At 40.0% G+C, this 14,411-nt stretch overlaps 1 protein-coding gene across 2 annotated transcripts in view; it reads left to right on the top strand.

The window, feature by feature from the left end:
* Window positions 1–1,347: 1,347 nt before the first annotated feature.
* The window catches only part of LOC118222316 (activin receptor type-1C-like), a 28,924-nt gene continuing 15,860 nt past the window's right edge, over window positions 1,348–14,411 (top strand). For both annotated transcript variants that reach the window (XM_035407800.1, XM_035407801.1), the window contains exons 1-2: window positions 1,348–1,599; window positions 12,070–12,300. In XM_035407800.1, coding sequence (XP_035263691.1) covers window positions 1,530–1,599; window positions 12,070–12,300 — 301 coding nt within the window. In that variant the 5' untranslated portion in view covers window positions 1,348–1,529. The remainder of the gene's footprint in view (window positions 1,600–12,069; window positions 12,301–14,411) is intronic.

Here is a 14,411-nt window from a genome sequence, read left to right as displayed (position 1 = left end):
CATGTGGATTCGGGAGCGAGGTGTCCGCCTGTGCTGACACCAGTAGTGGACAGGTGCCGTGGAAACGCCGATGGTACCAAATACAGGGGTCCAGTGTGCAGTTACACCTTGTTGGCATTTTTCTTCCTTTATAATCCTTCCTTTCACTTTACACTTCTGCAGAAACTGTAGTTCACAACCGCTGGTCATCTGGCAGTTCTTCCCTGCCACTGTTGTACATCCCAACCTTATATTTTTCTATGAATCGGTAGAGATGAGCCACCTGTAAACAGTCAGAATTACAGAGTCCCGAGTGCCCTTTTTCCAAGCCATGCACCTGCCATGCCTCCCAAAGTCTGATCATTTAATTTTTTAAAAATTAATTCTGTCTATATTGTGTTTTTTCAGAGTAGTGTTTGTCACCATGAACATAGTAGTGTGGTACAACTGAATGGTGAATCCTAACTGGATCATTAGTCACACCATGCAAATTAGACTATTTGTGGCTTTATTGCTGTTCTGGAGTTTTGTTAGTTTTGTTACTTCACACTAATTTTAGTATAATTTTATTGTGCTGTTCTTAAGCATAAGCATAATATCATCAGGCATTGATTACTGTTGTGTACTTTTGTTTTGGCTCTGATTTTCCAGCTTCATGCTTATTGTGTCTTTGTTCTTGCTGCTTGCGATCTATTTTATACCTGTTTGTCTTTAAAGCTGGTGTGGGAAGTGAATAAAGGAATATATTAAAATTAATTGAAATAAACCATGCGGCCGACTGTTCCTCCAATCACAGACTAATAGATTGCTTGCTTTGGGATATTTATTACTGTTTATTCACATACTGTGTAATAAGTTCATGCAAATAAGAATCTGTTTGCAGAAAAATAAATGGCTGACATCTTCAGTATTCAATTGTGAAAATACACAATTCACAGTACCTATCAAGAACCGAGCTACTATTTCTGAACCAAAAGTGCTTGCTTTAATTTGAATATCAAGACCCCTTTAACACATTTCTGACTCGTGTGTGACCACATTTTAAAATATTTTCATTTGTAATAGCTTATCTGGTACACCAGTTGGCTAGGGCATATGAAGGTCGTTTAATTTAATACCCTGTGTGTAAGATAACCTTTGGAAATATGTAAGCTATTCCACTGGCCCGTTATTCTTGTTACATTTTGGGTTTTGCTGTAGATAATGGAGACATAAATATGATGTCCTATTCAGGCTATTTAGATTTCTGCCTTGTTTCTCGTATGTAAGGTAAATTGCAAATTATGAATACACCTTGAATAAACGGGGTCGGACACAATTAGCTTGTCACCACACGGACGGTGATCTCCCGCCTTCCTACGTAGCGCACTATAATTTCCTTTAGTGTCAGTCAGCGGGGGCGGGGCACCTCTGCTTTTGCCTGTTTTGACAGCATAGAAGCAATGTGATGTGCGCCTGTTGGATTTAAGGGAAAGCGGGACCAAATGAATGTGGCTAAGAAAATCGTTTAGTGAAGTGTCGTTTTTTGTCAAATTAGTGGATCTCCGGCCATGACGTGCCCCTGTTTACCACCTGTTGGGACGGCGCTGATATTTCTGTTGGTCGCACAACTCGGCACAGGTATCTAACTGTTTTTTTCATATCATTTTACTTGTTGTGAATATCGTAAATATGCTTGAAGTTTATAAGTTTATAGTGTCATTCCGACTAATGCTGCACCATTGGCTTAAAAAAAAAAACCGTATAAGTCACAGATAATATTCGTACTGTGTTCAACCCTACGTTTGATGCTCATACACTTAATGTTAACTATAACGTTTCTTGGTTTTTGTTGTTGTTCTTATTATTATTTGGAGACAAAGCACCAAAGGTGTGAGGCACCCTGTTCTAGCCTACTGCATGGTATTATTGGGGGTCCAAGCAGCAGTTGGAACCCTCTTGTTTTTGTTCCAATTATTATTAAGGGTCCAAACAAAGAAGCTGCTGGAGCTCTTTTGTAATAATAATAATAATAATAATAATAATAATCTTAAAGGCTTATAATAGTTCTTTGGCTGATGGCCCCTATGATCTACATTAAAATTGCATCGATTGGCCAATTGGTGGCACAATAGTGATCGATTGAACATTCATTATTGAAACGGTCAAAACTTTTGAGCTGATTATTGTAGAAAGACAGGACTGATGCATTTATGCCAGCAACAAGCCATGGTTGGTTGGGTTTCTGGTCCCAAAGAATGCAGTGTGCAGTTTTTTTGCCAGCTATGTACTGTAGGAATTTATTCAGACATATTGAGTTCATGTCTATACAGCGGAAGTATTTCAAATGTGGACCGAGACCACTAAACACATGCTTTCAAGAGGGATGCATAAGAGGCAGATATATTTAGAAATATTGAATGTAGTTAGACTATAAAAGGACAGGTTTTATACAGTGCATCACCTACCTGTGTAAGGATGGAGAAATGTGTGTCATGTCAATCATACTATACTGTACAGTACATGGCATACAGAATATGGAAACAAAAGCAAATGAGAAAATGTATTTTAAGATCTGTTGTAAGCACTGCCTACACAGTGTCACTTTTTTCCTTTATGAAGGTTTTCTAAGTAGTTAGGGAAGGGATCCAGCACAGACTGCCAAATCCTGATAATTATGAATTCAAGTCTTCCCTGTACCAGTATCACTGCTTGTAGAGACCTTTAGTACATTTGTCTTCAAAATCAAAGGACACTGCTTGGGTTATTATATAATTGTCATTATGATCATATCATTCAAACTCTAACTCAAGTCCTGGACACACCTGGCTGAACAGAATAGAATAGAATAAAATATCATAGAAAAACTTTATTTAGGCCAGGGGGAACGTCTAGCTATATTGCTGTTTTCCAAAATTTAGAGGTAGCACTTCAAGGTTGGGGGGATTCTGTTGATTTTTCACATGCACATGGCTTCATACGGCTGATGCTGCCAAACTGTCTAATTAACAAGAAGATCAGGATCGGCTGAAAATCCATTAGAGCGCCAGACAGCACTGGTGCCAGGGAGAAGCTGCATCTTAAGCACTACCCTTTTGTACTCTGTCAAAGGGCAAAACACCTAGCCGCACCACATATAGCGAGAAAAAAAACACTGAAAAAAAACAAGTAGTGCAGAAATAATGGGAAGATCTGGGCAAATGAGGGACAGCATGTATATACAGTAAAGGCTATCACAAATGTGGCTCATTAATTATGCACAAGTCTGTTTGAACTCACAAACAAGTCTGTTTGAACTATGCTGAACTCACTTCAGTGAGTTCAGCATAAGGCATGGTAACTCCTCATTAAAGCATCTAGCACAAGTTTCTTCCTTCTTGTCATGCTCTCTCCTCTACTCTCCTCATGTTATATTATATACAGTGTTGTGTAGTAATGTTTTTATTTTATCTGGGTTATGAAATCAGATTACTAAAAAGTAACTGTCATCAGCCCAGGATACTTTTAAAATATTGACTATAGTGCATAATATATATTATCCATAAAATATGGATAATATCTGATTATAGATAATTTTCCAAAGATTACATGATTACATTTTGGATGTCTTCAGTGTACAATTTAGACACACACAGCCAATGTACACGCACACAAGCACACCACATGTGCGCACACAAATACCACACACACACAAAATGGATACCTACATAGGAGGTTGAGCAGAAAGTGGGTGCATTGTAGCTACTCATTCAGAGGAAAAATAAACCACGTCTTGTCAAAAACAGACAAACTAATGTTATTTTTGAATATACCTGGCTAGTAAAACTAAGCTGTCCAACAGATTTAAATATTTTAATCATGCAATTTGTAATTAATACCAGATTACATTTTCCAAGTAATTTTGCCCAAAATTGATTAATTAGCTGCATTTCACTTGCCTAGGATCCCCATTCCCCCTAATGAGGACACACATTGCTCCCAATTTTTGTAATCCTGCTGTTTTACTGAAAAATCAGGGCAGAAGGGAGACTTCTGAAATTAGAAACACACAGGCAGTATTCCTACTGGCCGATACTTGCACGGAGGATCTCTAGTTGTCACTGATGTAAGGTGGTCATCTTTCTAGTTCTATGAATGCAAGGGACAATTGTTTTCATGCTATAATTCCATTCACCTATGGATTAATTCAAACACATAATATATACACAACACAGTCTTCTCACAATAGCATATGCTGTTCAGTGACCTTACATTGCTGTTTTCAATAGTAAATTTAATGTTGTTGCTGTTTTTGTTATGGTTGTTCATTTAGTCTTTCATTCCTCTGGTAGCCTAGGAAAAGGTTCATGGCCATCGATATGTTACCTGTTTACTTATGTGACACTGCTGAACACGTAGTGCACCACAGGCGCCCGCTGTTTGGGGGGTCGAATGGAGCAGTGGCACAGGGCCTCATGCATGTGAGAACCTTGTGCACAGAACTGCATACGACGTTCTTACCAGGTTGGACAGTTCTTGTGCTGACATTGCTTCCAGAGCCAGTGTGGAACTCGGTAGTGAGTGTTGCAACCAAAGAAGCTATGCGCTTCAGCACTCTAGCAGGGCAGAAACTTGACAAACTGATTTGTTGGAAAGGTGGTATCCTATGTATGTATGATCTGCCAATGTGTATCTATGGAAATGACCCACTAATTAGAAGGGGTGTCCACATACTTTTGGTTATGTAGTGTGTGTGTGCATGTGTGTATGTATGTATGTATGTATGTCAATTGTGTATTATGTTACAGCAATAGTGTTTTAACGTCTTCCAAAAACATTTTTCTGAAGGACAGAGAGGCCACTTTCAAGGATATTTCCATTTCCTACCTCAAAGGAGACGTGGGTGGATGTGATGAAGTGCTAAGATTTACGCAGTGTTGTACCTGATTGTATTTCATGGTTCAAGGAAAGCTATTTTCAAGGCCCCACTGAGGAAATATAGAAGAAAAACAATATTTGAGCACTTGTTGAGCTGGTTGATTTGGAATACTGCACTTCACTGGACTTTTCTATGATGAAGCTGAGGAAGCCAAGTCTACTAAATTCTAGGTGCAATTTATTATTTATTTATAAATAAATTAAATCCTGATTGAAAACTCTAAAGTGTGTCACACTTTAATTTTCAGACTATGATGAACTACAGCAAGCTCTCTCTATGAACCAGACAACAAACCTATGCAAATGCAGAATCTGCAGATCCCTATGTGGAGTGGGTATTGTGCTCTCAAAGTTTAAGCCTCCAATCTGTGCTGCAACACCTATACCCTCTTTCACTTTGCCTGGACACAGCACTGACTACTTCTTTTCTGATTAAAAAAATAAATGTTTATCGATTTATGTCCATTCAACCACATCTAATTACTTAGGCTGAAACATTTACTGAATCAAGCTCTCTTCTTGTCGGTCTCTATCTCCATCCATGTTCTGTCCTACAAGACCATGCAGCAAGATATGCTGGCCATTACTCAAATAATCTTACCATTGTAAATTAGCGTGTTTTAGCAATATTTTGTATTTTTGAAAAAACTTTTTTTCTTATTGTCTTGATAGATATTCCAGTTTCACTCTGCTTAGTCGATAGCGAGGGGAAAACTCACTGCATTCTGCAGCTTATGTGAGGGGTCTAGCCAGGGGTTAAATTGGGGGTGGACGGCGTCCACCCACCTTTGGTAAATAAATAAATAATTTTGACGGGAAGTTTTTACAAATAACTATGACAATTCAGTCCATTTTTTGTGTGCTCCAGTCTATTGTGTTCCTTCTAGCCAGTTACTCGCTCAACCAATCAAAAATCCGAAGAAAAAAACTCAGGCGGAACAGTCGTTTATATAGACAGGCACAGAAAGAAAAATATTGTTGATTGTCTCGATTGTTTGGAAGTGGACGCGGTAGGTAATTTCATTAACATGTAATTTCATCTATGCAACATTTTAAAGAGAGATGAAGCCCCCACCAACGCCGGCTGTTATTAACATCAACTTTGATTGCTTGAGCTAAATCAACAGGTTGCTGGTCAGCAGCTAAGCTAGAATTGAAATTTTCCACATACATAACGACTGGTGAGCTGAAAATCGGTGGGGTGCGAAACTTTCCTTTAAACTAGCTAATCATTGATCTCAACCTGTTTTCATTAGTAATTTTTCCTTTATTATCAAGCGTGCCAACGATCGGACTAATCAAATGGCAAGTAGCTTAACACACAGCATCTTCATACGGTGTTAGGGAGATTAAATCATAAATTCAATTTATCCGTTAAAAATCAGTTTTAATCACCAAGTAGTCTACACATAACAAACATACACCAGTCGGTTATCTACCGTGTTAGCTTTCAGAATAACGAGCAAAAACAAAACCTGCACTTCAATTTTGTTTACAATCTACGCATTGCAGATATTTGCCATGAATTTGAGTGCGGAGAAAGAAGTGCATGCATCCACAAATATTGTTGATTACAACATTGTGCACAATTTCCTACTGTAAATGAAAATAAATGTAGGCTATAAGGCCTAGGCTACTCGCTAAAACTGCCTATTTGGGGAGAGCTGGCTATATGATAGTATTGCTAGTAGCCTATTTTGTGGATTAATTGCATTGATACTCAAGGAAAATCAGGGGAAGATTCCGCCACTGCTTAGTGATTAAAACTGATTTTTCTAAATCGCATTTATCATTTAATCTCCCTAACACTATACGAAGAAGCTGTGTGTCGCTTTCCAATTGCTTAGTCAGATCGTTTGCATGCTTGTTAATCACTGAAAATGAATTAAAACAGTTTGAGATCAATGATTAGTTTAAAGGAAAGTTTTGCACATCACCAATTTTCAGCTCACCAGTCGCCGCTGGTTTTATATTGTTTCAATTCGACAGTTTAAGAAAGATGGATAAAGGAGGAAGAAAGGGAGGACAAAAGAGGAGGATGACCGATTATTTTCGTGGGTAAACAAATTCTCAGCATTAATGACACTCAATAAACTTGAAATATTTTATGTAAAAGCTTGCATCAATAGTATACATTCTTTTTGAAACAATGTTTCCTTAATTACAATTATGTGCACAATACATTAAAGATACAACTATTTTGAGCTGAGACATTCATTAGTTTGTACCTTTTTTCACCCACCTCATAGCGGATCTCAGGGTACACCCACCTCCCAAATCACAATTTAACCCCTGGGTCTAGCTAAGTTCAGTAATGCATTACTCTGATTTAAATTTTACATTTGCCCACCAGAGCCAATTTGATATAAATTAATGGTCATGAGTAGCTTTGTAGTGTTTGTATGAGATATCGTCCTGAGACGCAGAAAAAATGTTGAAGTATTTTATGATGACTTGGATGACAAAAACATGTTGCAGTGAAAATATTTTCAAAAATATTATTTATTTTATTTTTATTGAATGTCCTTTGTAGTGTAGGATTCAGCATATTCTAATACATGGTTCTTGAGTTTAAGGCCGAAGGCTGTCCCTAAAATTAATCATTCGGTCATAGGAGGTTACATACACACAGGAGAGCCCCTGCTGTTCTCCCACTGCCTGATACAGCCTTGCCATGCTAAATCCTGAACTTGAGCAAAGACAGTCTGAGATATTGTATGAGACAGAGCTATCCCGGATCCAGAGTGACGAGCTACAGAAAGGAAACAGCAGAGGGCAGTGATTGAATAGTGCTTAATATCCATTTTATTCCTTTTTAAAATGTTCTACATGCTTTTTGGAAGCATTATGAAGAAAGAGATACCTCTGTTACAGGCAATTAACAAAACCAGGTGTTATAGTCATTACACACAACAATTGAGCTTTTGGCCATGCACACCAGCAGTGGGTTTGATGATGAAAGAAAGATGCTTATGTCAAAAAAAAGGTAATACCTATTTTAAAATATTGTGGTGGATCTTTGATGATTTATAGTTGTTTTGCATCTACTGGGGCTATTGTTCAGGTCAATGAAATTATAAACTCCAGCAAGTACCAAGACAATTTTACCAAAAATTTGGTTTCTTCTACCAAAAAGGTCAAACGTAGTCACAAATTGGTCTTTCACAAGGACAATGTCCAAGTATATGTCAACCAACTGAGCAATGATTAACTCACAAGTAAATTACAGTGGCCATCCCAGTCTCCAAATTTCAACTTGTGGTTTGAAGTGAAGAGGACAGTCCACGAACATAGACCAAAGGATCTGAAGTATATGGAAATATTCTGTATGGAGGAATGGCTATAGGTTCACTACAATATGATAAAACACTATAGGAACCAGTCAATACTGTTATCCTTATAAAGTAAATGGGCCCAAAGTAGTGAAAACGTGTGAATGTTTGTGACAAATCTTTGGGCAATATATTATTTGAGAAAAGTGTTATTTAATATCCTTACATTTATATAGCACTTTTCCAAATGCTCAAAGTGCTTTACAATGAAGGGGAACTCACCTCACCCACCACCAATGTGCAGCACCCACCTGGGTGATGCACGGCTGCCATTTTGCGCCAGAACGCTCACCGCACATTAGCGAAGGTGGAGAGGGAGTGAACATTTATTTAGCCAGTTAAATCTGGGGATGGTTTTGGTGGCAAGTTTGAGACAGCCAGATCTGGGATTTAACCCCCTACCCACTATTTTTGTTGATTCCCTTGAATCATTGTTAAAGTTAAATATTTTCCATGAGTAAAAACTCCTTACCTGTACACTTCACAGGGACTGGCCTGAAATAAGGAACACTGTACACTTTGCTCAGGGCAAAAGACACTGTTTAATGAACAGGGTAGAACTGACACTGTGTTTTTTTTTTTTTACTCTGAGGAAGACGTTGTAGACGTCAAAACGTCAGTCCTACCCTGTTCATTGAACGGTGTCTTCACTCACAGTGCTTCACCTTCAGCAGGATAATGAACCCAAACATACTGCTAAAGCAAAAGAGGTTTTCCGGGGAAAAAAGTGGAATGTTCTTGACTGGCCAAGTCAGCCACTCAACCTGAATCCAACTGAATGTATGTTTAACTTGCTGAAAATAGGACTGACAGTACAGGTCTAGCAAAGCATCACCAGGGATGATACCCAGTGTCTGGTGACGTCAATGGGTCACAGACTTCAGGCAATCATTGAATGTCAACCAAGTACTAAATATGACCACTTCATTTAAGGCTATGGTTCGCCTAAAATGGGGGTTGAAATTCCTACACAGTTCAGTGGATGCAAATACCCTCAAATTAAAACGGACAAATCCAATGTGCTGAAGTACAGAGGGTGAACCTCTTACACTTGTCTTACAGAAAAGTTTTTCAATGTAGGCATTGTCGCAGTTAGTTTGTGTTGATTGTCATGACTCAATGCCACCTTTCATAGAAATTCATATTACAAGGCTCCAGAGTGCGACCATAAATCTGTCAAGTGCGACTAAACATTTTCATTGGTCGCACCGGTGCGCCTGACATTTAGCAGGTCTGTCTCTGTGTGTTACGTTAAGTATTATGGCCACAGAGGAAAATTCTGAGATTTCGAGAATAAGGTTGTAATATTATGAGAATAAAGTCGTAATTTTACGAGAAAAAAGTCATAATATTACGAGAAAATTTTACGTAATTTTATTCTTCTTCGCTGAATGCGGGTTGGGGAAAAAATAAGGCATGAATGTGTGAAACCGTGCCCTCCTACGGGAGCAGGGCACACTTTTGTTTGAGTTATTTGAGTTTGATTTATTTATTTGAGTTTGTCAAGCACTTTAAATATCAGTACTTTTTAAGTTTATTTTTTAAACAATTGAGGTTATTGTGATTTCTTGTTTGGGCTGTGATTTAAATAAAGAAAAAACATATATCTGCACCTTTATTCCTGTTTACTATCATTTACATAATGTGTTAAGAAATTACCAATATTGGAATTGTGTGGAGTGTATTGGAACTGACAAAAAAGGTAACGCTTAAAATGTATTATTGCGGCGCCAAAAGGCACGGTGAAAAATTTTGGGTACACCTAAATTATGTGCTGATGCACCTAAATGAAAAAATTAGGCGCACCAGTGCAACCAACGTAAAAAGTTAGTCTGGAGACCTATATTATACAAAATAAAATCCATCACGTTTGAGTTTATTTAGTTCATTGTTTATAAGTTTATTTAAGAACGGTTTTATTTTGAATCTCATAATCTTCTGTCACACTGCAGACCCGATTTAATGTTCCCATGCTTTTTGTGCCATTATCTGTTTTTATGTTTTTATGTCAGTAGAAGTGAAGGAGTCATTCCATATTCAGCCTCATATGTCATGAAAGGGGGGAATTTAAAGTGAAATGATACAGTTTGGTGGTAGTTAGTCCAGGTATAGTCTGAAGAGATGAGTCTTCAGACCATGGCAGAAGATGGGTAGTGAGGGAGAGGTTTGAAGAGGGACAGGGAGTTCGTTCACCAATGGGGAGCTAGGGTGGAGAAACTCTGTGATCCCTTTACTTGGGTGGGAGGGTGTACAAAGCACCCTGTTGCTGCAGAGCGGAGTGGTCGAGCAGGCGTATAGAATCGAATCATGTCCTGCAAGTAGATGGGGGCCATCCTGCTGACTGCAGTGTAGGCGAGGGTCAGGACTTTGAACCGGATCCTGGCAGTGGCCGGTAGCCAGTGGAGTAACCGCAGCAGAGGAGTGACGTGGGAGAATTTGGGAAGGTTGTAGATGAGTCAGGCAGCGGCATTTTGAACCATCTGTAGTGGCTGTGTGGCACAAGCTGGCAGGCTTGCAAGGAGAGAGTTGTAGTAATCAAGGCGGGAGGTCACTGTAGCCTGGACAAGCAGCTGGGTTGAGTGCGTAGTCAGGTATGGTCGAATCCTTCTGATGTTGTACAGAAGGAATCTGCAGGACCGTGATGTTGGCTTGATGTGCTCCTTGAGGTCTAGCTGGTTGTCCAGGACCACCCTCAGGCTCATTGCAGAGTTTGAGGCAGTCACTGTGGTGCCATCAACTGTGATTGAGAGCTCACATAGTAGGGAGGTCTTGTATGGGAAGAACAGCAGCTCAGTTTTGTTGAGGTTGAGCTTCAGGTGGTGGCTGGCCATCCAGGTAGAGCCAGGCAGGAAGATATCTTATCATCAACCTGTGAGGCAGAGGGGGGGGAAGAAAAGAAGAGTTTTGTGTCGTCTGCATAACAATGATAGGAGAAGCCGTGTGAATTAATAACTAAACCAAGAGATTTGGTGTATATGGAGAACAGCAGAGGACCCAGTACAGATCCCTACGGTACTCCTGTAACAAGGGGATGAGAAGCAGAGGCAGACCCCATCCAGGTGACCTGGTAGGACCTTTCTGCAAGATAGGAAGCGAACCAAGACAGGGTGGTCCCAGCGATGCCCACCTCAGCCAAGGTGGAGAGGAGTATTTTGTGGTTGACCGTGTCAAATGCAGCAGACAGAGGGTAGTCTCTGTTAAGTGCCCGGATTGGAAGCCAGACTGGTGAGGGTCTAGCAGGTCGTTCTGATGGAGAAAAGAGGTTAGTTGTTTAAGCACTGCTCACTGAAGGGTTTTGGGCAGAAAAGGTAGAAGCGATACGAGTTGATAATTCATTACATCAGAGGGGTCTGAGGTGGGTTTTTGAGGAGTGGGGTAACACGAGCCATCTTAAAATCAGAGGGAACATGACCAGAGGCAAGGGAGGATAATAACAGATAGGGGAGGATCTCGCTAGAAATGGATTGGAGGACTGTAGATGGGATGGGGTCAAGTGGACAGATGGTTGCGCGATGAGAAGTGATGAGTTGCAGTACATCGGAGTCCTCCAGCATCTCGAAGGAGGTCAGTGTGGCCGTGGGTTTGTCCCGGGGGGTTGGGGGGCTCACTGGATGGGCAAAGGAGTTCCGGATTGTAGCCACCTTTCCTTCAATGGCAACCAGAATGTCATCTGCGAAAAGGGAAGAGGGAGATGGGGGTGGAGGAGGAATGAGGAGGGAAGAGAAGGTGGGGAATAGTTTGCGTGGGTTAGAGACACATGCACTGATCTTTGATTGGAAAAATGAGGCTTTAGCTGACGTGAGGGCAGATGTGAAGGTTGCCAGCATTGCTTTTGCTTAAATTTCCTCTCCCCTGTGTTCAGGCCTGAAGTGCGTGTGCCAGTTGTGTACCAATAAGACCTGTGAGACGGGGGCGGACGGAGCCTGCTGGAACTCTGTGATGCTGATTGATGGGAAAGAGGAGGCAGTCAAGTCCTGCCTGTCTCCCTCCCAGATGAAGGGCCAGGTCTTCTGCTACAGCTCGCGGAACGTCTCCAAGAGGAACTGCTGCTTCACTGACTTCTGCAACAATGAAACGCTTCATCTGCACCCAGGTAGAGTTCCACACAAATGAGGTTTAAGCCCTGCAAAGACAATGCTTACTTGTCAATGTTTTTCTTTTCATTCTAGACAAAATTTCAGAAGATGGAAACTCCAGACAAACATTGTATTTTATGTCTTAGTATGTGCTATTTAAACAATGTTCACATCAAAAATACAATACTGTCATCTACACTGTAATGTCCATGAATTTTACAGTAAGTCCAGAAATTTTAAACATCTCAAATGTAAATAATTGTACTATTTACAGTGAAACACAGTACATCCTGCTTCCATATACTTAACATGTTGTTACTGTTATTTATACAGTAAAGTTCTGGCAATCCAGCTGCTTGTAATTTACCATAAAAATGTTTTGAGCGAGTCGCTGATCCAATTCCTGTATCCTCTGACATTACAATGTCAGCTGGGGTTATCCACAGGGTACTCCACATCTTCTCTTCAGGGTTTATATATATCTCTGCAAAGCATGACTGAAAAGACTTTCCCCAATCTGCTTAGTGGTAGATAGCGCTTAGGGGCATAGAGAGCTAATGCTCCTATAATTTTTTCCCCATCCAGGACTCATGCATTGCTATGCTGTTGTCCAACCAAATGTAATTGCCCTGAAAGCAGAGAACTTGGCAATGTAAGCGGAGTAATATGCGAGGAAAGAGCTTGAAAAATATGAGCTTGCAAATGTGATTTTGTCTGTGATGTCAACACATACTCATGAAGCGCTGTTAAGAATTACACATTATACTACTCTGTTATTCAGTGATCCCACATTATAGATCTGAAAATACATATTTACACTGGCTGACCATCTGCTACCCCAACCAAAATTGAGGAAATTTAATTTTTTATGATTAAATCTGACAGTTTATTAATAAAATAATTATTTACTTTTGAGTTCATAAACTGCAAGTTTTATAGGAACATTTGAATGGGCTTCCGAGTCCAAGGCAACAATTCCTGCCATTCCAGCCACTTGAGGACGAGCAATGGTCTAACAATGAGACAATAAGTCAATGAGTGACCATGCATCTGCCAATCAAAATTTGAGTTGTAGTGATTAGAACATCCCCGTGTCACTTCCTCTGTTTCAGCTACCTCTGTTTGATGTAATTTACATTTGCGCCAGTAACAGTTGTTCAGTCTGGCGACCATGTACAGTTCTCAAAGACAATGGCAGCAAATTAAGGTGCAATTGATCTCATTGTGGATTCAATGTGAGTCCTGTTTTTAAGATTGAGTTATCAAGAAAATACAAATTGCAGTGACAGAAAACCATTCTTCCAAAAGATATTCCCTCATTTTGTGTTTTGATGATGGTGGTGGAAAGCGCTGTCTAACACATCGGTCCAAAATCTCCCATAGGTGTTTAATTGGGTTGAGATCTGGTGATTGTGAAGGCCATAGCATATGATTCCCATCATTTTCATACTCATCAAACCATTCAGTGACCCCTCGTGCCCTGTGGTTGGGGACATTGTCATCCTGGAAGAGACAACTCCCATCAGGATAAAAATGTTTAATCATAGGATAAAGGTGATCGCTCAGAATAACTTTGTATTCGTTAGTAGTGACCCTTCCCTTTAAGGGGATAAGTAGACCCAACCCATGCCAGGAAAATGCCCACCACAGCATAACAGAGCCACCGGACCTCACTGTAGGGGTCAAGCATTCAGGCCTGTACCATTCTCTTTATGTACGCCACACATGCACTCGCCCACTTGTCGAGAATATGGTGAAGGATGACTCATCTGACTATATCAATTTTTTCCATCTCTGTAGACCAGTGCCTATAGTTTTTGCACCACTGAACTCTCAAATGTGCATTCATCTTTGTAATTAGGGGTTTAAGCACTGCAACCCTACTATAATATCCCTCTCTATGTAGTTGTCAACAGACTATTCTTGCTGATACAGTCTAATCACATCCTGCATTGACATTCTCGGTCATCTGAGGAAGAGGTGCTCTTCTGTTTTTCCTTACATATCGCACTAATGCACGAAAATCATGGTCATCAAAGGTACACTTTCAACCACAATTTCCAACCCTATTTACTGATGTCTTTCCCATAGACCTAAATGCAGATTTAGTCACTTTAGTCACTGTTCC

Source organism: Anguilla anguilla, chromosome 3 (assembly GCF_013347855.1).
Source record: "Anguilla anguilla isolate fAngAng1 chromosome 3, fAngAng1.pri, whole genome shotgun sequence".
In the NCBI taxonomy this organism is placed as follows: Eukaryota; Metazoa; Chordata; class Actinopteri; order Anguilliformes; family Anguillidae; genus Anguilla; species Anguilla anguilla.
Note: the sequence above shows the minus strand (reverse complement) of the source record. Positions and strands in the feature narration are given on the sequence as shown.